The sequence below is a fragment of the Alosa sapidissima genome, chromosome 2, assembly GCF_018492685.1.
Source record: "Alosa sapidissima isolate fAloSap1 chromosome 2, fAloSap1.pri, whole genome shotgun sequence".
Taxonomy (NCBI): Eukaryota; Metazoa; Chordata; class Actinopteri; order Clupeiformes; family Clupeidae; genus Alosa; species Alosa sapidissima.
This window is the reverse complement of record NC_055958.1, coordinates 4,864,596-4,890,725: the sequence shown is the minus strand read 5'-3', so window position 1 is coordinate 4,890,725 and position 26,130 is coordinate 4,864,596. Positions and strand designations below refer to the sequence as shown.

The 26,130-nt window shown below is 40.9% G+C and overlaps 3 protein-coding genes across 3 annotated transcripts; 1 reads left to right on the top strand and 2 right to left on the bottom strand.

Annotated features, from left to right (window-relative positions):
• Window positions 1-263: 263 nt before the first annotated feature.
• Window positions 264-5,156, bottom strand: LOC121694093 (caspase a-like). The gene is made up of 8 exons (XM_042074034.1): window positions 4,994-5,156; window positions 4,296-4,577; window positions 3,802-3,923; window positions 3,528-3,704; window positions 3,026-3,260; window positions 2,810-2,929; window positions 1,475-1,584; window positions 264-861 (listed from the first exon to the last, which is right to left on the bottom strand). The coding sequence occupies exons 1-8, from the start codon at window positions 4,998-5,000 to the stop codon at window positions 769-771; spliced, it is 1,146 nt and encodes a 381-aa protein (XP_041929968.1). The 5' UTR covers window positions 5,001-5,156; the 3' UTR covers window positions 264-768.
• Window positions 5,157-7,278: 2,122 nt separating this feature from the next.
• On the top strand, window positions 7,279-12,835 carry LOC121687280 (sialic acid-binding Ig-like lectin 10). The gene is given in 11 exon segments (XM_042066907.1): window positions 7,279-7,326; window positions 7,894-7,976; window positions 8,913-9,269; window positions 9,653-9,762; window positions 10,148-10,304; window positions 10,789-10,960; window positions 10,962-11,050; window positions 11,325-11,418; window positions 12,027-12,033; window positions 12,242-12,325; window positions 12,558-12,835. Coding segments are annotated over 10 exon segments (1,167 nt in total). The 5' UTR covers window positions 7,279-7,326; window positions 7,894-7,966; the 3' UTR covers window positions 12,645-12,835.
• A 548-nt stretch (window positions 12,836-13,383) lies between these two features.
• On the bottom strand, window positions 13,384-16,451 carry rpe (ribulose-5-phosphate-3-epimerase). Its single transcript, XM_042074415.1, has 6 exons — window positions 16,268-16,451; window positions 15,863-15,942; window positions 15,357-15,496; window positions 14,759-14,893; window positions 14,433-14,519; window positions 13,384-14,182 (listed from the first exon to the last, which is right to left on the bottom strand). Exons 1-6 carry the CDS (start codon window positions 16,387-16,389, stop codon window positions 14,060-14,062), a joined length of 687 nt encoding a protein of 228 aa, XP_041930349.1. The 5' UTR covers window positions 16,390-16,451; the 3' UTR covers window positions 13,384-14,059.
• Window positions 16,452-26,130: the final 9,679 nt, after the last annotated feature.

The following is a 26,130-nucleotide window of genomic DNA, read 5'->3' as shown; positions in this document are numbered from 1 at the left end:
TGTGGATGATTTAAGGATGCTTTTTGTGCCAACAAATTTTACACTTTTTTCAGTTGTCTAGGTGATGCTAAGTCTAGTCATTAATAATGACACAGTTATTTAACATTTGAGAAACAGTTACATTGTCAAGCACATAGCTTAGGCTATGAAAACCACATTGTGCATACAACTTCAGGAGGAACCCCATACTGAGATAAAAATCGATACCTTCACATGCAATATTATACTTTACCAGAAAATAACAAGTAAAAACATCCAGTGTGTTTAATGTTCAAGACAGGGCAAAGCCAGTTTATTTATATAGTAGGCTACATTTTATACACAGGAGGTAATTCAATGTGTTTTACCTGTTCAAGCTAACATTTGTATGATTTTTTTTAAAGATGAAAAAGACATAAAGCATAAAACCCGTCACCTTTAACCAAGATTATCAAAAATAGTCATACTGAATACTGTGTGGCCCACAGCACTACAAATTACTCCTATAAAATTCCTTTTTTTTCCATCATCATTGGGATGCATGGTAAAAAACAATTAAAAAAACATTCACATTCAAGAGCAAATCCCTGATAGTACCATTGGTCATCTATCCTTTTAGGCCATTTATTTCTGTAAAATGCTGTTTCATGTATAATCAGTCAATAACTGTATTATAATAATGGTGTCATGGTGTTGATATATTATAAATGTAATAGTAACCTAAGGCAACATGTTTTTGAAAATCTGAGAAAAATCTTCTCAGATTTGATGCCAAAGAATACTCTTGTTTTAGTGCCCTGGGAACAGGTAGAAGTGCCTTGAGAGGGTGGTCCTGTCTTTGCACACCATTTGTCTGGGAAACTCCTCAAAACGTCTCATAACCTATTGGAAGAAAACACTTTCAGAAATTTGCTACTCAAGGCTTATATGGTTCTTGTGCAAACATGTTACCGATGTGGGAAAGAAGACATACTTGTTGGAATATCTTCGCAATAATGATGTCAAAAATATCTGCCATTATATCTTAATCAATTGATAATTACAAAGAAAGAAAGAATGAATGAATGAATGAAATTCAATTCTCCGTAATCCCTACACAATGTCAGCACTTCTTCCAAACTAGGCTATTGTAAGAGGGGCTACTTATTTCTATGGAGTATGAAAAATAATCTATCTTAAAAATTCCCTTCACCAATTAACCTACCAATAAAGAATGCACTGTATTATCAACACAAATCTTTACATCTAAATTGAGAATGTTGCTAATTCGTTATCCCTAAAACAAAGACAGTATCTCAACTGATTAACATGAGAACAGTTAGATGGTTCACTATAAGAACTCCGTAGCCTTGTGGAATCTCTAGCAAAGACTTCAATGACATTGATATTTGGTTAAGTCAATGTAGGTTAAAGAACAACAAAGTTACAAAGCATTAATAGCTATTGTGCAATACAGAAATAATAATAATTGATGGATTATATGTGTTACAATTACCCTTGTGAACAATTCTTCTACGTGGTCCTGATGAGCATGAGTGTTGAACTCCTGCACAAGGTACTGAACAAAAAAAGTGCCATTCTCCACATGCCTGTAGGATTTTGTGTCTGTGGATTGAGTGTGACATTACATTACATTTGGCTTGACTCCTTTTAACCAAAGCGACTCCCAACATGGTATACAAGATTGTATACAAGATATACAAGGTAGAGTAAGATAAGTAGCATCAGTGCATCAGTGAGTGCTATTTCCATACAGTCAAGTGACGGTTCTAGTATAAGTAGCAAGGCTATCTGTAGTGCTACGAGAGGAGATATTCTCTGAAGAGCTGGGTCTACTACAGGAGTTTTTTGAAGATGGAGAGGGATGCCCCTGGTAGTGTACCAATGGCAGAGCCAGACATCGTTCATGAGGGCATTGAAGTAGGTGGAAGCAGAACCGGAAACTACTTTGTAGGCAAGCATTCATACACTTTTAATCCAAAGTGACTTGCATATGTCAATTCTATTACAACTACATTGTCCATCTTGAGGTTTAGTGCCTTGCTCAAGGGCACAATGGAGGAAGCCGAGAATTGAATCCACAACTTTTTAGGCGTGCTAGCCCAGCTCTTTAACCACACTGCTACCAGGGACGGGCAGTATTTCTGATGCATGTATTTAAAATATGAATACAAAATATTATTTTGTGGTTTGATTGGGATGATGGAAATGCCTTCATATTTTGTATCAAAAGGCTTCAGTTGTATTTTTATAAATACTGTAAAATACTTTGAGACATAGTGTGATGACATCATACACTGTAAAAATGTAAAGTCAGGGCTGTCTGATTTATCAAACCATATTATGTGTAATTACATTAGTATCAAAGTTATCTTCCTTTACATTAATGTTGCAATATTACACATATCTGAATGTCTATCTGAATGCCTCGGTACACGCCATCTGTATAACACAATGATGTTGAAATTATATAATATACAATTATATACAATTTTATTGTAATTACTAGATCAAATTGGGTAATCACAGCATGAATCAGTTTTGTAAATCCAGAAATTTCTTCTTTTTTTTTCAGTGATATGGTTCCTAAATCCTCTCAATTGGTTTGGAGCATAGGTTTGTACCACTTGGGAAGTTCCTCCCTTATTAAGTTACTTATAAAATTATATAATAACATATTGATACCTCTGTGAAGTTGGCACCCCATGCTCAAGGGCACAATGGTGGAAGAATTGAACCAACAACTTTTCATGCTGCTGCAGCTCCTTAACCACTAGGCTACCACCACCCCCTCGCCCATGGCAAGAGAAAAACGGGTGTACCTACTAACCAGGTGTGCAGGAAAGGAGGGAGATGAAATCTTTCTCCTTGTGTGCCCTGTGGTCATCACTCTCAATGCCGGTACTGTCATCCTGAATGCCATCAGACATCCAAACACATCCTTCTTCACCTGAAACAGTATACTAAACTGATTGCGTTCATCTGAAAATGACCCAAAATTGTATCATACTCAAGAGTTGCAACTTAAGAAAGGTCAGACAAGTACCTCCTCTGCAGGCCTGAATAAGAATAACCTTTGGTTTGTTGCATAATCCAGGACAGCCTTGGGTGTTCAGGTAGCTGTAAACGTTATCAATGGAGAAAACATCAGGGGTGTCTTTATTCCAATGCACACCCAAAATGGTGTCCCTCTTCCCATGTGACATTATTACAACAAAGGTGCTGTCAGATTCAGCGTGCTCCTTGCGTTTTGAAAATTCTTTCATGGCTTTGTCCATCTCCTGCAGGGAACAGACTTTATTAGCTGGGATATAGTGTATTGTGTTTTTTTTTATAATATATTGACAATGCACAATTCTTGTTTGTGAAATACAACATGATCTCTAAAATTACAATTTGACCATTTCTGCAGGTGGTCAATTTGGGTACATCACAATTAATTAGTCTATGCATTGCCCAGTGCAGATTCTGAACCATGCAAGATTGCGATCCATTAAGAGTGTGCATTCAACAGATACATTCTGTAGGACTGTTTTTATGATGCCTACCTCACCAGAGAGGTCTCTGTGTTTCACTACTTCATATCCTAGGCCCTTAAGTAGTGTTTCCATTCTCTCCTCATCTTTATCCGCCCCTCGTCTCAGCATCCCCTTACAGTCAAACTTAACATTGTTAATGATTAGCGCCAACCGCTTCCTTCCTGGCTTGTCCAGAGGCTTGTAGATCTAAGAAGGTGGTGAATCACAAGAAAGTCACTCTTTTGGATTTGTGTAAATGTTTACATGGCTATATTATATGGACATTTTACAAAATAAACTTTACCCTGTCCCCTTCCATAAGTTTCTGTGATCTGAATTGTGCTGAGCTGAGAAGAAGGACCTCTGACACAGGGGACTCATCTGGATTTGACACCTGGGATAGTGGTGCTGGGGCCGCTGGGGCAGCTGGAACACATGCGACTTAGGATCAGTAGGAAAGTGAGGTATACTATTCTATTGTCCACAAAGGCCCTAACAGTGTGGAGCTCCATGCGGAGAAGAACATTGACAAGTAAGGCTACTGCATTAACAGATTTATTTGATCTCAACTTACTCAAGAAGTTATGCAAGTTATTTTAGTATTGTTACAATTCCTACATTGTGTTTCTATTGATGATTTCTGTTAACATGCTCCCAGTTCATGAGATCCATAACACCAGCAATTGTCCTCCTCATAGCCTATAGCCCACTCCTGGAGCGCTGTGAGGTGCACTCAATGCCCAAAAAAATGCGCTATATAAATAAAAGTGACTTGATTTGACTTGAAATTCTACTCACTAGTCCCTGAGGCCATTACACTCAATGACAGCTCCCCGTACAGATTTTCGTCTCTCTCCTGGATTCGTTTGATCATTCTTTCCGAGGATTTGTTCCCCTTCTTCCGAACCATATCAATTAAACAGCGAGCTCTGTCCGCCCTCGCCTTGTTTTCTTCAAATACAGATTCCATCTCTTCTTCATTCAAGACACGGTCGTCATTAAGGTCGTCCAACAATTGCTTGAGTACGGGTGTAGTCACTTTCTCCACGAACTTCACGCGAACATCACATAGTAGTTGGGCTATAGTTAAAAGCAAAAAAAGGATGGGTAACGTTAGGCTGTTCTGCTCATAATAAAACATCTGTTAGACCTATGTGTTGGTAATTGCAGTGGCTAGTCTGTGTCATTATTAAGTAGGTATAGCCTAGGCCACAGTAGTTTATGTAATCAGTTGTTGCTGTTGCTGTTACGATTGACAAGCAAGCCAAGTGCTTGCAAAGCGAAAGTAGACTAATCTTGCTTTTGGTAGCCTGGGCTCTATTCAATATATCTACGCTCATAAATTCAACGCATAAGGTTATTTGAAATTGTAGCACAACAAAGCAGGTATGATGGTTGCAAGAATATGAAACAAAACTTCGCGTCGCCGGAGACATCGCGTTCCAAGAGACGTGTTTTGGGGAGGATAGCTCTGCACGTTTCAACGTGTATCTTACCTGCCATTGTTCAGAGATTTTTCAAATGCCTGATGTTTCTATTGCTTCTAATATCTGTTTTTCAATTGATATCTTGAGGATTCTACAAACCTAAATGAGACAACTCGCAAAACAGTGGAAAACACTGAACGACAACGTCTGCTTTGCCAATAGTGTCATTCTTCCTGTATATAGCTTCATGTTTCGTTGTTCCTGATTGGTTCGTTGCAGCATATACGCTATCTCAAAGTCCATTACACACTGTATCACGCCTGTTCTAGCACTAGAAAGATACAAACTTTGAAAAAGTTTGCTACATCAGTGGTATAGGCTATACTAGCCTATAATCATTTGTCCGGTCATTCTTCAAGACATCATAGGCCTAAGCAGGGGCGTCGCTAGCTATTTAAAACATTCGGGGCTAGAGCCCATAAGTTAGAGTTCTTTTTTGTCCGGGGGTTCGGGGGTTTCTCCCCCGAGAGATTTTGAAAATCGTGCTGATGAACATGCAATTTTAACCTACTTTGAGAATGAAAAGGAAGGCCAATCGTAATGACTCACGTCAAGGCATTCTGAATATTTTGATGTTTAAAGACCGTGTAAGGAGAACCAGGCGCGCCTGCAGGTGTACGTCCGTACACACTGTGCGTACCATCAGGCTACTCAACAGCGAGAGAAAATTTCCCTTGTGTGTGTGTGTGTATTCACACCAAATTGGCCTACCATACCTTCCCAACTTTGTACAGTATCCCATTAGCTGCATGCCATCAGGCTATTTACCATTTTCTATTACGTAAAGTTAGTGAACACATTATGTTTGAGCAGGAGAGAGAATACGCATGCAGCCACGCAATAGGCTACTTGTTGTTTTCTTCAGCACACAATGTTGAGCTAATTCACGAACTCAATACTCATCATGGATATCACAAGTTTTAAACAACGAAAACAGAAAGGATGGAGGCAGCAACGCTAGGAGTTATTCCAGATGGACAAGAACAAGGTAGGCAATTGGTGTGCTTGTCAGAACGTTAGACTGCACTAAAGCCAGACGTCACGTTACGCTAGAACAAAACTAAAGGTAACTTTAGCCTGTATAGGGCTGTATCAAGTTGTCCAAATGAATAGGTCATTGTAGACGTTGTCGTTGTATTATTGCATGTGGATGTTGTTATGCTATGTAGGCTACTTTTTTGCTGACTGACCAATGCACGGACCTAAAACGGACAAATATTGTTCACGAGTGAATTATTTTTTTTGCGGGGGGGGGGGATGGGTGTGCGTACCATAGCATTAATTCCTGCAGGCGCCCCTGAGGAGAACGTCTCTTCTGCCAAAGTGCACCACATACAACACCCCAAATATCACATTAAAATAGCCTGTAGAATAAACATCGTCATGCACCTCTGTCGTGCACTTGACAGGTGTGAGCGTTCGTCTCGGGATAAACATTTCGGACGTCATCCCCTTCAATTAATGGGCTATGGGTGCCTTGAAAGCAATGCATTTGGGTTGTATATCACGAACTTTTGCCCAAAGAAAAAGTTCCATTCTGTCAAAATCAAGCCCAACATGCATTGCTTGGAAGCCCCCTCAAACGAGGTCAGGTTTATTTACTGCGCATGTGATTCAATAGTAAATCACGATATATTGAAACTGAGCTGATCGAAATGTCCTCCTGGGTTGCGGGAGATGATGACACACTGAAGAGTTTCCACTTCTTGTCCCTGCTCTGTCCTTTTTTTTCTCTAAATAAACTTCTAATATCCATTTGTCCTTATACACTTATTTCGCTAAGGCTAGTTAGTAGAAGCACGAAACAGCAATGCGTAATAGCGTAGAGGAGAATTGAAATTTCAAAATTTTGCAACAAATGATTCTAAACCTGCCCAGATCACGTCAGATTGTCTTGCGCTGCTGTTAATGCACACAATGGACACAAAACACAAAAGTCTCTTCTACGGGGCTATTTATTTCATTCACGATTAGAGTTTTTATTGTTGTTGACGGCCCATAGATCCGGGGCTATCCCCAGAGGATCCGGGGCTATAGCCCGAATGCCCAGGTCTAACCACGCCACTGGGCCTAAGGGTCTGTTTTACACATTAAGGGCCCCTTAATTTAAATGAATTGGTTTTAGTATGTTTTCAGGGGTAATTTCAGGTACATTTGAGTACATTACATTATTGATGCTTGTCTGATGGGCAATGGGCAGTGTAGGAATTGTGGAATTCACATTGCATTGATGCAATAGTCACGTGTGTCCTCCTCACAAGTTCCCATTTTTCACCACTACTGTCAGTTTGAGAGGACAGACTACATTGAATAGATCCGTACCACACAGCAAAACCATTCAGGTAGGGTGGACTTCTGAATTTGTCCATTTCAACATAAAAAATGTATGAAAGTGTTATGATAAATGCAATTATATATGAATTTGGTGATCTTATGATGTTTTGGTGAAATTTTGCCTAATAATTACACTGTACCAAACTCACCATGTCATTCAGACTGGATAGTGCTGTGGGACAAGTCCCAGTGTAAAAAACAAGTCTAATACATTGATAAAGTTGATTAAAGAAGACATTGATATGATAAAGCTTTTGATTAAACAAAACAAATCTACATGTTGTTTTTTGCCTATCCTCAAATACTTTTTAGTTGCATTGTTGGATATTTATTCACTTGACTGAAATAAGTGAATGATCACATTTTTAAATAAGTGAATGATCACAATTTGATATACATTTGAGCTTCAAGATACAAGGAAGTTTTGCAGATTGTGCTGGTACATTGCATTAGTGAGGAAGTGTAGAGAACATTATGGAACGATGGATAAACACATTTCATTCTATCTTAGTCATTATGTCTCCAAAATTATTTTCAACTGCTGTAATGATTAATTTGATTTGTATACTTTGCAGGCACATATTTTCTTTTTTTATAAAAAAGGAAGAAAAGATGTTTGGAATACTGGCATCATCAGTTATTGGCTTAATGTTGCAAGGTAAGGCCCACGTATTAACAACACACAGATACACCGATCAGTCATAACATTATGACCACCTGCCATTTTTGCTTTGCAGCAGAATGCATTGTCCTGCTGAAAGAGACCACTGCGTTTAGGGAATAGTGTTTCCATAAAAGGGTGTACATGATCTGAAACAATGCTTAGGTAGGTGGTACGTGTCTAAGTAACATCCACATAAGTAGCAGCATGTATTCTGCCCATGGTAAATGACACACACGCACCTGGCCATCTATGTGATGTAAAAGAAAACGTGATTCATCAGACCAGGCCCCCTTCTTCCATTGCTCCGTGGTCCAGTTCTTATGCTCATGTGCCCATTGGCAATGGACAGGGGTCAGCATGGACACTCTGTCCTGTGGCTGCGCAGCCCCAGACGCAACACACTGTGGTGCACTGTGTGCTCCGACACCTTTCTATCAGAATCAGCATTAGATTTGTTCAGCAATTTGAGCTACAATTTGAAACGGATCACAACCAATGACCCTGATTCACCACTTTTCCTTCTTTGGACCACTTTTGATAGGTACTGACTTCTGCAGACCGGAAACACCCCACAAGAGCTGCAGTTTTGGAGATGCTCTGACCAAGGCGTCTATAGCCATCACAATTTGGACCTTGTCAAAGTCCCTCAACTCCTTTCACTTGCCCAATTTCCCTGCTTCTAACACATCAACTTTGAGGACAAAATGTTCCCTTTCTGCCTAATACGTATATCCCATCCACTGGCAGGTGCCATGATAATGGGATAATCAGTGTTATTCACTTCAGTTGTCAGTGGTCATACTGTTATGGGTGGTTAGTGTATTTCAGTCCTATATACAATACATAATATTCTGATGAGGCAGTTTAAAAAGCCATGTGTGTTAAAAACAGAAATGAAAAGCTATTGATGCCAAACTCAAATCTCTATAGGTTGTCTTTGCACAGAATGGTCCATCCAGATGCCTGAAAACATCACTGCCATCAGTGGGTCTTGTATTGTGATCCCCTGCACTTTCTCATTCCCTGCAAAGTACAATACAGAGGTCAATGCTTCATCAGCGTTGTGGACAAGGGCCACGATTGGTGGCCCTGTAGTGCTTCGGTCCGATAAGAGCTTGGCCACTGGCTTTGAGGGAGAGATTGTGGGGGACTTCAAGAACAGGAACTGCACCACCGTCTTCACAAAGCTCCCTCTGAGATTCAGTGAGCCATTACTTTTCAGAGTAGAGGGGCCTTCTGAGATGAAATACACATATGCTAAAGAGCTGTTCATCAGCTTTCAGAGAGGTCAGTCACATGTTTTCCTGACACGTCCTGTTGTATCCAGCAGTTATCTCAAACAGTAGTCTATACCTCATCTCAAGGAGGAAGTTGTACAATATACGTATTACATATTCTATATATAATAATGTTTCTTTATGATCTATTGTTTACTTATGAGTATAATTGTGACAGCAGTGTGCTCATAGTGGCTCAGCTGTGGTTCACTTTCCACATCATGATGACATAATTCTGTAATACTGTTATTTCATGTTTTGGGGTTGCCTACATACAACATGGTTGCTCATTTACCAAAGCTACTCTAAAAAAAAAACAGTGGGGCCAAACTATAAAGCCACACACAGGTGCTTACTTACACATCTGATATTGCCCCCCACTACCCTTACCAGAGCGCCCCCCTCACCCTGTGCTGAGCCTGAGCCCCTCAGGTGGGGTGAGAACAGGAAGGACGCTGACCCCCACCAGTTTATATATTGTATTAAGTGTTAGTATAATTTGTATTTTAGTATATTTAGCATATTCTTTATCTTCTACTGTCCTTACTGCTTAGTTGTGTTTTTATATTATATACTTTAATTACTCTTTCTGCTGTTAAAGAATGTGTTTGTGTTGTATGTATGCTGCTGCTGAGACCTTGAATTTCCCCTGGGGATCAATAAAGTATCTATCTATCTATCTATCTATCTATCTATCCTTCTTCCATTGCTCTGTGGTCCAGTTCTTATGTTCATGTGCCCATCGGCAGTGGACAAGGGGCAGCATGGGTACCCTGGACTGTGGCTGCACAGCCCCAGGTTTTATTCTTTATTGTAAACACTGTAGCCTAAGTGTAATGCACCTGAAAATCAAAATAACATGACTCGTATATTTGTTGATGTTTGAAGGTGGACTCTGAGCAGGGTGTCATGTTTGTGATGGCCACCCTGAGTTTTACTGTGATGCCCCGTCATCATGGTCAAAATGTCACCTGTGAAGCCATATACCCCCGGAAATATGGAGCCAAAAGCCATGGAGTGGAGAGCCAGACCCTCAACATTCTGTGTAAGTGTGTGTGTGTGTGTGTGTGTGTGTGTGTGTGTAAGAGAGAGAGAGGGAGAGAGGGAGGGGTTAAGTTCAAGAGCAGCCCACTACTGTCTATCATATTAAGAGAAATATGAAGCATTCTAATGAAGGACCTGAATGTTGATGGGTGTTGAGCGGCTGAAGTCATGTTCCTATTCTTTTGTCTAACAAGTTCAACATTTTTGTGGAACATTGTTTACTTTCCCATATTTCCCCAAAAATGACTTGTTTCTCCACATACCATTTAACACACCAAGCATTGTGGGTCGTTGGTCGGTTGGGTTGTCATTTTGACCCAGTAAGCTTCTTCAGCTTATTCCCTTTCTGAGGTTATACATTGGGTGATGTATCAATTAGGCTGTGTTCACATAATTAAAAGCAAATAACAGCCTGACTGAAAGCCACTCCGCTCACTGCAGCTGAGCTTACCGAAACCTGTTACCTTTCAGATGGTGCACATAACACCAGGGTAATGATGAGCCCCCCGAGCCTGGTCCAGTAGGAACGCTGGTGACACTACACTGCCTCAGTGAGGCCAATCCCCCAGTGAACACCTATAACTGGTACGCCGGTAGTGCCAATGGACAGCTGATTCTGAGGGCCTCAGGCCAAGAGCAGGCTCTCCACCTTTGCTGACAAGGGTCTGTATGTCTATCAGGCCATCGCCCTGTGGGGACAGGAGAAGTCTGCTGTGGTCGCATTGGAGGTTGAGGATGGCAGTGAAGGTGGGTTTTTGTAATGGTATGAGACTTTTCAGTGGAAATGCCATCTTAGGGGTGTATCTACAACACTGAAATATATGTTGCTGTTTACATAACCGAAGGTTAAGTAGGGTGATTTTGTGAACAATTACAATCAACAATAGCAGCATACATAATTCATAAACATTTCTTTCATAATTCATAATTCATAATTCATAAACAAATCTGTGTCTTTCAAGCATTTTATTTGTTGTGTTCATGATTAAAATTGAGATAATTCTGCATTTCAACACCACAGGCCAGCAGTGCTCCGTGGTGCCATATGTTATCTGTGGAGTTCTGGCTTGTCTGTATGTCCTCAATGTTGTGGTGGATGTCTACAGATACAAAAGGTATGTCTAACAACCACCCACCCACCCAGCCCCAGTCAATAAATTGGCTCAGGACACACTCTGTTACACTGTTATCATGAGATTTCACCGTTTTACCACCATTTTACATATGCAGCGGCACATCAGTACTTTTTTCCAGACAGGCCTCTGTCAGCCCAAGGCTTAACCAATAAACTGTCAAAAGGCATTTCTTCTATTGCATCCTATATGCACAGTTCATTTAAAACCTCCTACCAACCGGTAGCTAAATCCATATAAGATTTCAGATCTCTTCAACCACGGCTCCTAAACTCTGCATATATCATATGCCCTCTGTACCTAATCCAGTAGTACTGTTTTAGTACTAATACTGGGGGGTATTTGTGCAAGCGCTCATATTCAACATCAACTCAATCATTACTTTGTATGCCAAATTAAATTGACAAAGATTACATTTATTAAAGCAATAAGAGGAACTATCCAAGGGGGGCACTGTACGTACTGATCAGAAGGGAAACATTGAACAGTGGAAAGATCATTAGCAAGTAAAATATTTATTGTATTTTGACATTAATTTCTTCTTGTCTGTTCTACCATGGCCTGGTCATCAACACATATTCGGTAAGAAGATTGACTAAGTATATTTATTTATTTATTATTTTGTATCCTCATATACACAAATGTATGTCATTTCCCTTTCCTGTAGTGGTAATGGTATCACTCTGGACTCAACAGAAATATAGTTAACTACATAGTCTCCTATTCAAATTGCTTTGACTAACTAAAATTATTATTTTTTGGTTGTGAAAAAAATATCAATTGGACCTAAAAAAAAAAAAAAAAGACTTTGAGGACCCGAGAGGAACCTCAAGGGCCATATGCAACCCTTTCCTTACCAAACACCTCTCCTGGTTACGAGCAGATTAAGGTGAGGACCATGTAACTATGTGTTATGTACCTACTCCATAACAACAAGCTTTCAAGAGTTTCATTCAGCACTCTGCAGTAGAAATACCTTTAATACCTTTATCAGCAAATGTCAACAAATACAGTAATTATTGTTTCTTTCTCATGCTTTTGTGTTGTAGAGATTTTCAGTTTACTGTGTGTGTTGAATGTGCTTCACATGTATTTGGTTTTATTTTGACTTCTGTCCCTAGCGAAACATCAAGAGCATGCCTGGTTCAGAAAGCACAAGTGAGGATTATCAAAATGGACCCACGCAGAGAAGACAGAGACCAGCATAATGCTTTCCGACTGTTACATCAAATAGCAGGAGAATTTCCAAAATCTGTAGATTTTCGACCAATGAAGAATATGTATTTTTTAACAGCAATAGTCTCAGTAATTAGCTGAAGATTGAGTGCATGCTTAAAACAAAGTCTTTCCATGCTGACAACTGCTGTTTAAATGGCTCCATATTAATAAGTGCATGAAATGTGTCCATCAATAGAATTACAAGACTGCATCCGAGTTGCAGCGGCTGCACAGGTGCAGGGGTCTCGTCATTCTCCTTGCGTTTATTTTGAGCTTAATAATAAAACCACAATATTGCTTCTTTTTTCAAAATAAATCCTATCAAGTACCATGATGCTATTATCACTCGAATCTTGCACACAGTCTACAGAGGCTGGAGAATCCTTACGATCATTTGGAGGTGTTGGAGTGAGCAGCAGTGGCAGTTGTGCAAACAGCACTCAAAAAGGTGCTTCTGTATTGTATGAAAAACATTCTTGAGAAGATGTTGAATGATACTCGTTAAATAATTAAAAATCCCAGTATTACAGTCATAATTAGAAAATCTTCAAAAGAAGAGAAATAGCCACTAAGAAATACATTCCCCTACTGCCTAACTGTAAGCTTCTTCAAATGTTCATGGGCTTGATGAAAATAACTGCTAAAACTCCCTCTGCTCCTCAAAATCTGGACAGCACAAGCTGTTTTGCATGCTGTTCATAGGCCAAATAAAAAAAGAACACCAAAGGGTGAGAAAACAACTCATTGTATTAACCGTTTTATCACAAAACATTATTCAGCAGTACAGTAGGCTCGTCAGAGGGAATGTAATCATTGAACATCAACAAACAGTATAATGGTAACCAGACTGTTCTGATGCCAAGCCGGAATGAGAGGACAGCACCAGAGGAGCCCCAGAAAAGCTGTGAAGGTGTTACAGGTCTCCTGTTAGGTAGCGTACGCCACCCCTCACACAAATGGAACAGGAGAACTCATAATGCACTGGGAATGTAGGGGACAGTGAAGATGGGAGTTAGAGAAATGCTCAGCCACAACAAATGGACTGAACAGAGAAGTGACCACTTCAGTTGGTTAACCTAACCAAAAGCAAACTGGCCAAATTAGGCTTTCAGTTTGTTCTTTTCTGAAGACAAAAAATGCAATTCAGTGGTTGGCTCTCATTGGCTGTAACGTTGAAGGGCCCTCAAGAGCGACCGCGGCCCTGTTGTCCCTTCCCCCTTCCCAAGGCCAAGCTGCCCCTCAAGCACCAGAGGCTTCTAGATGGCCTCACTTTCACCGTGACAACCATTAAATATAAAAATTAATGCAGCACGCAGCCAGCAGATACCAGAGAATCAATATCAAAATCACAGGTGCTTGAGGCCAATGGCTGTGGGGGGGAGGGTCATCTAATAGTGCTGTCCAATCAGCGGTCAAGAGAGCGCTTCTGGATGGCCTCCATGACGACGTTCTTGAGAAGGGCGATGACGGAGCGGGGGTCATCACTGCTGACGACGGCACTGCCGGAGACAATCATGTTTGCCCCTGCCTGAATAGAGAAGTGCTGTTGTCAGGGGGGATTTGCTCATTTGCTCATGTTCTCTCATTGTGTTTATCATTGAGCAAAGCCATAGATCCTACTCGAAAAATGAGAGAAGGTGTGCTCTGTGTCAACAGTGATTTAGTAAAATACTTTGTCATTCATTTACATTTTGTTAAATTGGCAGCACTCAAAGAAAATAATAACACTAATAGATCTGGTAGAAATGTGCCTGAAAAAGGAGGCCAAAAAAGGTTACCTCTGCACATCTGTGAATGCTACCTGGGCCTACTCCCCCGTCAACTTCAATGTCCAGGGAGGGAAACTGACTTCGTAGCCAGCTGACCTTATAAAAAAAGCATAAAGGCAAAAATGTAAAAAATACAGAAAATGAATAAATGTGGTCATTAAGAAAAATACTATTATAAAACTAAAGACACATATTTGATCTTATTCTACCAAAGCAGCAATACACATCAGCTATGAAACATCAGCTACTGAAAAAAAGTGTTCCAACCCATCATATGCATAAAAATGAAAGAATTATAGCAGCCCATCAATTATTCTACATAAAAGAATACTTACCTTTGGCATCATGTCCTCCATAAATTTCTGACCACCGAAGCCAGGTTCTACAGTCATGACCAGAGCCATGTCAATCTGCCCAGCCCAGGGGGCAAGCTCCTCCACAGTGGTTCCAGGCTTGATAGCAAGGCCCACCTGTCACAGTAACTATTACGTTTAACCAGGTTTGCTCTCCAAAACACACACCGACAAATGCTTTCACTATGTACATAAATATGTGCATGAGATGCTGTCTGATACATCCAGTGTTATGTGTGTCTCCATCAATTCCAATTACTTGCCCATCAAGATATATGCTGATATATGCTGATGTACTTTTGCTTTAAGATGGGACAGGTAAGGTTAGAAATAAGAGATGCAACTAGATCTAATTCAACTCAATCACAATGGCGGCAAATGCACTGATTAATGTAAATAGCTCAAAAAAAATGAAAGTGACAAAGACACTCTATTTAGAAAAATATATGACGAGCCTTTAATTAAACATGCCACCTAATTAAAAACACAATGGCCTATGCGTTGTGGCCATATCAGCCTTCTTCAGGACATCAATCTTCAGGTTTTTTTCTCTAATGTAAATAGCTGTCAGAAAACATACCTTCATGCCACTCTCTCTGATCTCCTTGATGAGGTTGCCAGGGTTTGTTGTGGCCTCCAAGTGAAAGGTGTACTGGCTGGCTCCGGCTGCGGCCATGGGCTTCACCCACTGCTCTGGCCTGGACACCATCATGTGCATGTCTGATAGAAGCAACAAGGTGATCAGAGGCTTACACAAGCTGTGGACACTGTCCCGTTGTGTCCAGGTGAAGAAACTTAAAGTAGCCTAGGCAACACAGTGAAACAAACCATAGCCTAGAGTGCAACGTGTGACCAAGTAAACAGCAGAGTCAACACTCAATGCAAAACAATGTATTTGTAAACATCTACAAAGACAAATGAATAGGCTAATCTAAGAATGGGAGTTTGTGAGTCTCACACACTGTGAGATCATGACACAAAAGACGAATACAATACGATCACTGTTCAGACTTCACCTTGTTTTTGTTTGAGCTCACGCTCTAATGATTACAATGTTGCGATCTCTGTGACACTAAGTTAACTCACCGAAAAAAGGATCCGGACCCACAGCACTCCGCAGACATTCTACCATTGGGTGGCCAAACGTAATATTTGGGACAAAGTGGCTATGAAGAAAATGTGTAAGAAATGTAGACTTAGACTCTCATAAGTCTAAAGAGTATTGTGAATTAAGCTAACATTAGCCAACAAGCTAAGGCCTCTGGCTTAACTTCTGACACGTGATTAATCTAGGATCTTTACTTTATGCTTGCCAATAGCCTTCCAGAAGTCACCGAAAAGACACTTGCATACGAGGTACATGTTCCCAATGTTGATGCACTTTAAGAATCCAACTAATAAGCTAGTTTGACTGTTTTGCAGAATACTTCTGCAGATCTTACTGCCTGCCTGGCGATGGCGATGGCGACGTTTAAAGCGTAGGACACTCACCCATCCATCACATCAAGGTGGAGGTAATCGGCTCCACATTCCATCATTCGTTTGCACTCATCTCCTAACTGCGCGAGATCGCTGCTTAGAATTGAGGGACCAATTTTAGCAGAATAAGACATGCTTGCCTCTTGGTTATTGCTCGATGACACCGACCCGTGGCCACCGACCTTAGGAAATATCATAACTTCCTTGTTCGTTTACATTTCAAAGTAAAAGCTCACGTCACACACATTTAGAAAGAAAGAATGTAGCCTAGCCTACTACTGCGATATCTAAAACGGATGTAGGCAAATCAACTTTTCCCTTAGACTACTAATGTTTTTTTGTCATTATTATCTGATAGAGTAGATTACGTACACTATTGAAATGCAATTACATTTGGCACATGATGTGTTGTGCTGAATTGTGAGCCAGTAGATGGCGCCATGAGAAAGCTTTTTCTTTTTCCATTCTCCTATCATGGATGTTCCATGTTTTCCGAAGGTTTTCTCCTTCATGCATTTTCTCTCATGTCGTTAATAAATTGACTTAAATACTTCAACATCTATAATTCAGTGGGAAAGAATATGTAAGAAAAATAATAACATAAATAATAATAACATGGGCCATGTAGCCTATTCTAGTTTGTAACATTTTGATTCAGGTAAGCTATTCCAACAAGTAGAGGCTCCCCAGGCCTTGTGTGTGTGATGGAGCTGGTGAGTGTGTGAGGTCAGGCTATACAAAAAAGGGAAGTCCTGGAGGCACAGGTTAGAGGTCAGGCCTTGGAGCAATGAAGACCTCCTGTGCACTCATTAGACAAGGGTGCTCATGGTGTGAGGAACATTAGGCCATGACGGAGCCTAAGTGTTCTTCAAGATGTCCTTAAATCTGCCACTGTGTGAGAATGGGAAATGGATGTGATTCACCTCAACATCGAAGAGGTTAATCTTCAGTGGGTAACTGCCCGTGCTGTTTCTTGTTCCTGGGGTGAAAGGAGAAGTCTTTATTGTTACTAGTATTTGTGCAGCAATAACTTATTTCACATTAGAGATGCTGAAATACAATGGGGATGTGAGTAAGGGAGAAGGACTGCCCTGGCACTGTTGACCCCCTCTAGCTATAAACTGCTGTTCCTGTTATTGTGCTATTATGATAACAAAACACCATAAGACCTTTATATAAAGTTTGATAAACTGTGAATGTGTGGGTCATACAGTACATGATTCATGAGGTCTCTCAACTGTTGATGGGAATTGCTTTTGAGAGAAAAGTTAATGTTGTGAAATGATATCAAGCTTTAGGCCTACCCCAAATCAGAAAAAGTTGGGACGTTGTGTAAAATGCGAATAAAAACAAAATGTAATAACTACAAATCTTGTAAACTCATATTTAACCTAAAAAAGGACACAGACAACATATTAAATGTTAAAAATGACAAATTTGACTATTTCATGGAAAATATATGTTCATTTGGAATTTGATACCAGCAACACGTAAAAAAAAAAAAACGTTGGGATGGGGGCAACAAAATGCTGGAAAAGTTGTGTAATGATAAAGAAAACAAAAGGAGGATTCACAACTAATTAGGGTAACTGGCAACATGATTGGGTATGAAAAAGAGCATCCCAGAGAGGCAGAGTCTCTTAGAAGTAAAGAAGGGGTACTCATCACTCTGTGTAAACCTGTGTGGAACAATGATGAAACAATGCCATTTTAATTCTTCTTAATATGAAATTATGAAGTATTTGGGGAGTTCATCATCTACAGTACATAATAAAAATCTTCAGAGAATCCAGAGAAATATATGCAAACATGGGATAGAGCTGAAAAACAATATTGGATGGCAATGGTCTTTTGGACCTCAGATGACACAGCATTAAAACGGAAACTTCTAATAACTATTGTCTATGAGCACAGTTTGATACTCAATTCAGAAATGCTAGTGTAAACTTTACCATGCAACAGCCATAATTGTATTTAGACATGATACAGAAATACTACCGTCTTATCTGGGCCTGAGCTTGTTTAAAATGGACTGAGGTAAAGTGGAAAAATGTCCTGTGGTTAGACCAATCAAAATCTGCAATTCTTTTTGAAAATTATAGACTCATCTGGGCTAAAGAGGAGAGGGCCTATTCAAGTAGCCATCTATGACGGTGTGGAGGTGCATTAGTGCTACAGCATGGGCATCTTGCACATCTGGCAAAGCACAGTCAATTCTGGATGATGTATACAGGTTTTGAGTATCTTTTGCCACCCAGGCAATGTTTTTTTCCAGGGAAGACCTTAAATATTTCAGGAAACCACTGTCAAAATCAATTCTGCACATATTTAAACAGTATGTCTCGATAGAGGAAGAGTCCAGGTGCTAAAATGGCCTGTCTGCAGTCCAGACCTGTCAAATTAGGTGCATCATGGAATGACAAACATGATTAAGAATACCCCATGTTGAGCAACTTAAATCCTATATCTGGCAGGAATGGGACAACATTTATTTTCAACTCTAGCAACTGGTCTCCTCAGTTCCTAAACATCTACAGAATTGTGTTAAATGAAGAGGTGAAGCCACATAGTGGTAAATATACCCCTGTCCCAACTTTTTTTGAAATATGTTGCTGGCATCAAATTCAATGAACATATATTTTCCATGACATTTGTAATTTTCAACATTTTATATGTTGTCTTTATCCTTTTTGTAGTTAAACATGGGTTTTCAAGATTTGTAGATTTTCGCATTCTGTTTTTATTTGCATTTTACACAACGTCCCAACTTTTTTTGATTAGGGGTTGTAGGACCTAAACTTTACTGAGGGTGTTAAATCAATAAAATCAAATAAAAATCAATGAAATAAAAAAGTGATGGGTCATAGGTCATTATATTCATAGGTCATTATATTTATTACCATAATTTGTGCTGGCATAGCAAGAACTACGAACTGTGTGCACTGTGGGATTTCAGGTTCAGCAGGGGACAAAAGAGAGACTCTAATGCTGAGAGCCGCTAGGATGCCAAGTGTGTGAAACTCCCTGTACTCGCAACGTCTTTTGAAGTATTTCCCCCACGTTCCTGTTTGTTTCGCTTGCCAGCAGCTTTTTTAATCACTCCAGCCATTCCAGCCTGGTACAGGTGGCTAATTAATATATAATCCACAACAGGTTTGTTAAAGGTTTTGAAGTAGTTTTAAATGCTTCCAAGGCACATTGTTTATAGCATATTAATCTAATTCAGCTTGTATGTCACTCTAAATGAAATGTGTGGTCCAGAAACACAAGGAGTGTGTGTGTGTGTGTGTGTGTTCTGTGCAAGCCTGAAGGGTTAAAAGCCACCCCTGTAAACAAAGCGAGTCAGATCGGATCGAAAGAATCTGTGTGGCCTTTCAAGTCTTTTGGTAACACTTTAACTGCTCAGCTATGCTGGGGCCGGGTGGGCTGGAACACAGTGAGGATTTGTCTGAAAAAGCACAAAATGGAAGGCCGGGTTAAAGGGCAGTGCCCAAAGCCATGAAGTCATTTTCCCCACTGACCCACCGATAGAGTCATTGACTGAATTGCAACTGTTTGAAGGAGAGAAATACACTTTATGAGGACTTTAATGACACTAACCATATTGGAGGAAAGGGTCATTTTCCCTTAAAATTGGTTTATTTTCCAATTTTGATTTTATGCCCTTCACATATATTTTTATTTTAGGAGTCCATGTAATTCTGTTATTATTGCTGTTTTTAACATTATAAAGTTATAAAGTTATAAAATAGTGATACGCGGGTTTACATGGACACTTTTATTCCGATTAAAATTGAATCGGCTCGATCAGATTAAAACTGCCAATCCAATTAGAATTTGAATCCGTTCTTATCCATATTAAACAACCATATATATGGTCAATTGGATTGCCTGCTATATCTTCTCAAGAAAAAGTAAAGCAACAACGGCTATTCCGATCAGATAGATCAGAGATTCTAAAGCACTTTAGAGCACCTGATTGGAATAGAACGTACCCCATGTAAACAGACGGCACACATTGTTTAATCAGAATGACAAAAAACTGTCCAAGTAAACCCTAGTTATCACATTACTACAACTGTTTTTGTCATCATGAGAAGGATTTCCTGATTGAACAAATAGTGGAGGAGAGATTTCATTGTTCTTCACAGAACAAATAGGAATGCACTTTATCATGAAGGCCATTCCTGGAGAATTGGCTCAGAGGGCTTTAGTTGTTTTGTGCTCCATCTCATGATCTTCCGTATAGGCATGTGTGTGTGTGTGTGTGTGTGTGTGTGTAAGAGTGTGTGTCTGTGTGTGTGTGTGTGTGTGTGTGTGTGTGTGTGTGTGTGTGTGTGTGTGTAAGAGTGTGTGTCTGTGTGTGTGTGTGTGTGTGTGTGTGTGTGTGTGTGTGTGTGCGCGTGTGTGTGTGTGTGTGTGTGTGTGTTGTGTGTGTGTGTCTGTGTCTGTGTGTGTGTGCGTGTGCGTGTGTGTGTGTGTGTGTTGTGTGTGTGTGTGTCTGTGTCTGTGTCTGTGTCTGTGTGTGTGTGTGTGTGTGTGTGTGTGTGTGTGTGTGTGTGTGTGTGTGTGTGTGTGTAAGAGTGTGTGTCTGTGTGTGTGTGTGTGTGTGTGTGTGTGTGTGTGTGTGTGTGTGTGTGTGTGTGTGTGTGTTGTGTGTCTGTGTGTGTGTGTGTGTGTGTGTGTGTGTGTGTGTGTGTCCTCCCTTCATCTGCTTTGTGTCAGGTTGACCGTCGGGCCGGACTTGGAGGACGAGGAGGACGACGACTCCCCCTTCCTCTTCACCTCCACTATCTGCCATCTTCCCCCTGCAGCCCAGCAGGAGATCTGAAGCCTCACTGCACAGCACAGCAGTGGCAGCTCCTGATTATCTCTGAAGATGTTTGTCTTCCGGGACAGCACCCGCCCTTGGACATACTTATCACAAGGTGGCTTAATGATAGGGATATCCTCAACAAATAACAGGCCGGCAATGGGAGCTCAGCCAACAGCAAGGACAGGCACAAACTGTTTGTTCGTGTTAAGACATTTTGTTACATGTTCTGTCGTTACACATGTTCACGTCAATTGAAAGTTAAACATAGCCTAATGTATATTATTTATATGTATATAAAATATATGTTAGTCAAATATTTTAAATGATATTATTTTTGTCATGTCAGCTACTGCTACCTCTACCCCATGTTCCAGTCACTGGCTAATTAGTCCTTGGGAAAACAAATGGTTGATCTAAGGGGTGCCAATCCAGGTGACAAGGTATTTTCCAGTTTTACAAGCTGCACGCCTCTGAGTGCCAGCATCACGCGGGGGACCGCTGCCTTTCATTTGCCTCCACCTGCAGCTTTACTGGCCCTCCACAGACAGACAGATGCCGCTGCTGCGGAGAACGGAGAAAGGGGTGATGCCTGCAGGATCACCGTGGGGGGCGAAGAGGGATGGGGGGGGGGGGGGCGTGGGGGGTCCCAAGGCTGCCAGGCCTCAGATGGTAAAACCCTTAATCGCAGCAGTGAGTTATTAGCCGTCTTTCTTCACAGAATGCCCACCTTGTGTCATTTTTGATGATTGATGAACAGGTGTATGTCATAACAAGTGAGAAAGTTTACATGAAGGGCTAGAACAAAAAAGACAGTCGCAGTATCACGATAGCCACTGCTGGGAAGGTGTTGCATGGAAAGTGTCTGATACAGAGACAGTTATGCTGTGGATAGACAACACACAAGGGGAAACATTACGAAGTCTTGTAATGAAGAAGTCTTGGAAAGACACAATTTTTGTAATTTGATATGGTAAATGTGTATTTGTGCTCTTAGTGAGTGTAAAAATGAACAAAGGGGTATTTAAATAGATTTGGTGTGAAAATGTTGGAATGTCTATTTCAGCAGTTGTGGTCATGTGGTGGGATTTTAATCCTTGATTGTTCTTAACCATCTCATTAATCCTCCACCTACCTCAAACTTGAACCCTAATCCTGACTTTTGCTATTTTCTTTCCAAACACAGAGAACTGTTTGAAAAGGCTCCATTTCTTTGTTGGTACAACAGAAAAGAGAATCAAAGGTTAAGACACAGGGGGACCGCTGGCCAGACATGCAACAGTTCCTCTACACCGCTTGGACTGTGGGCTTCACTCCTTCACGAATGAGTGGTCATGAATTGGGGCTATGTTGTCATCTCACTAGACCATGGTCACCTTGTTTTAAATCACACTGATGGACTCCTTTCTCTAGACAGATCACAAATATTTTTGACCAGCAAGCTTTTATAAAACACGCAAATATGATTAAAAAAAAAACATATGGTCTACAAATGCTCACAAATATTTTGACCACAGTTCAGTTTTGACAATAATTATGTAGTAGGATTCAATAGCAAAACATTAGGCTTGTGGCGCCTTGAAAAATCTAATGGTCAAAACAGCATGAAGCCTCACAAAACAGCTGTGCCCTTGCAGCTGTGAGACCTGTGGTCAACAACTCTTGAGGGTTTCAAAATATTGCCAAATTATCCCCTTCTACATTTACTTGACCATAAGAAAACATTAAACATCGGCAAACTCCTCTTTGACACTACATCCATCTTTTTTAAAAGATCGCAAGGAATTAAAAAATAAACTCTCTCTCATGGTGATCCTGCTCTCCACAGGCCAGAACTGACCAAGCTAGAGTTAGTTTTGTCAATTCAACAGTTCGTGTAAATATCCTTTGAAGTGATATCTTAATGTTTTCCCACATTTCTGTAAACTAAAAAAATTAAAAATGTTTTCACACCAGAGTTACAGGAGACCTTTCAGTTCACTCAAATGGAAACACCAATTCAGGAGAAGCCAAGTGAAATATACTTTAACGTAAGTACAGCACCACACCATATGTGGAACAATTAGGCAGATTAGTCCGTCACAAAACGGCCATTTCCGAGAACAGAGCTTCCTCCATGGCTTTATTGTCTTTTGTCTTTCCATTGTGTTGGTGTCCCGGCGGTGGCGTGTGTGGGGGTGTGCGTGGGAGGGGTGCAGTGTCTTGAGCACCTTGCTGGGCTGGGACACCACATGTTTGAAGTTGAAGTGTGTGTGTGTGTGTGTGTGTGTGTGTGTGTGTGTGTGTGCATGCATGTGCGCGCGTGTGTGAAGTGATGGATTTCCGTGCATGGGAGTGGAACCTGCATTTTTGTCAGATAGATAAGAGTGTCACAGGAACACACACACACACACACACACTTTGCACACAAACATGCACACACTGACAGGCACACACCCACATACAGCATGTGCATTGTGCACACACAAATTGTGCAAAAGCCGAACATATTGTTTGGTTCTATCCACTTTTACATTCCCACATATGCTTTCACTTATTTATACATATTTGTGTTTCTATAGGTACTCCGTAGAATAGATGTATTGCACGGTTGGTGCTCTACTCTCCACTGTAAAAACTAAATTCAATCACAATCCATATTCATCTCACACATTACACCACTTTGACAGATCGCTCGCCTCCGGAGCAGCGGGCCCTTGGTGATACATGGTGCTTGGCCTGACACCGGAGGTATCAGTGTGCGACGTAACCCTCCTCCGCTCCCTTTTGTTTTCGTTCTCGGCATCAGGCGGGAGGCTCCAGACCTGGTCCCAATTGTTCTCCTCCTGGCAGATCTCATCTGCTGCCCGTCGGGTCGATTATGATGTGATGGACTGATTGGATGCACATGTGGCTCTGCGAGGCCGACGTCCTGCGGGGCTGTTCACACCTGGTCTCGCTCGGAGGTGGACGGGCTGCGGTAACTCCCTGCACACGCCAGGACTCCTTTATGGAATGTGGCGGCCATGACAGCTGCATCTTTTACAGCTGTGGGACAGTGGAAGACCTGTGTATAGAGTCACCTCTTTAATGATGTGGCATAAACTCAGTACAGACTGGGCAGATATGAAAACAACAATTGTGTGTGAAAACAATTTTATCCAAAGCAGGTGAAAGACATTTATATGAACAAGAAGTACTACAAGTATGAAACGAAACCAAAAAACAATTCAACAAGTCATTTTAAAACACACCATGACACTTCAACTAACGTAGGTGGTAACATACAAATCCCAAAATGGTCTCTATTATAATATCATATTGTAATACTAAATGTCTCTATTATAATGAGTATAACTAAGTTTCCTTGTGCTTAAATAATATCTTAGTGAAGATTTTAGTTTTGTTCTGTTGCCCAGGCCTCAGGGCAATGCTACTGCTCCCTCCAACCAATGCCCACCCACCCCAGACTGGAAAACTTTTCACATTTCTGCCATTTCATTTTTTTGGCTACGGTCTGTTTTTAATCCCTCCTCCCAGTGGAGCGCTGTGCCCTGGCTCCACGCGTCCGTCAGCGCAGCTACAGATGTATCTGGTCATGGCGACGATGGTAATCTGCAGCCGACACGCAAACCCTCCACCAACAAGCCATGTTTCTAATTTGTGTGGAGTCACATGCAGTAGAACTAATAACTCCCACGAATTGACTTATCTGTGTTTTGTGGTGATCCAGATAGACTAGTGCTAACCATAATAAACGTGGTGTCATTGGGAGGACTAATAGGCTATCAATAAACTCTTAAACAAGCTATATATTCAAACTGAATTGTTTATATATTTGCTCAGTTAGCCGATTGGGTGGTGTCTAATCTTTAGTCCCTGTAAATAGTTTGACTGACTACTGAAAGACTGAGAATGAGATACATATAGTAACTCCATTTTTTCTAATGACTTAAGTCTTCATGCTATACGAAATTCTACCATGCAAATGGATTGTGAGCATTCTATATGAACACTTCCATGTGGCTGTTTTTGCTCTGGCTGAGGAAGGCCGGCATGCATGTCCACTCCTCTGGGGAGCGGCCAAGGCCCCTGCAGCCTCGTTCATGTGCACTCCAGAGGAGGAAACTTTTTTTCAGCTGCGCCTTCTTGGCGTGGACTACCTGACCCCTGTTATCACAGGAAATCACTCGTAAAACAGAGGCACAGCAGACCCCCCCCCCGTTGGATAATGTATCCAACAGAGCCAGAGATGGTGGTGAATTCCAATCAATGTGGGGTGAAGGCGCTCGCTCCGAATGACCATCAACACATCCACATGAGCAAACACCCAAGGTCTAAAAATGACTTGCATTCCCCATCGAGTTGATGTCATTTTTAAAAGTATAACAAGTGTAAGTGTTTCTATTTTCAGAAATATATGAAGCTGCTGAAAGTGTGTTGGGGGTCATTTAGATTTTGTTGCCATTTGATTATTAGGTTTTGACATGCGAGGTAGGGGGATTACTGACATCTCAGTTCACATGGGAAAGCTTCGGTCCTGGCTTGTCTGGTCAGTGTATAGCCAGTTGAGTGGAGTGGTCAGAGCCAACAAGTAGATCAGCTTTTGTGAGGCTCCACCTGTCATCTATCTCAAACCTGACATTGTTTTCTTTCATTAGGAAGAATTTAATCATTTTTGGATCATAAATGAAATCATGTTTAGGAATTTGGGACAGGTTATGCAGACAAATGAAGTTAGTGGAGGCATAAACCTTGTCTGAGACTGAATAATGTTCTCCCTCGGAGGGAAGATCAATCAAATCTTTGTCACAACCAACGGCAAAAACGGTTGGATAGAACTATAAATTAACTTTACTGGTGATTTGAACCACTTTGTTATTGCAATATATATTACCCTAAGTACCCATATACCCATTTGATGTCGAACCCAGTCGCTAATAGCCTTCTCTGAACTTTCACATGCTGGGAGCCCCTCTCCAGCAAGACCTCCGGATAATCTGAGCAAGCTATCCCATGGTGCAATGCACTTGCCCACATGGGAGCACAGCTGGGCCTGAACTCAGGAATTAGTCAACATCAG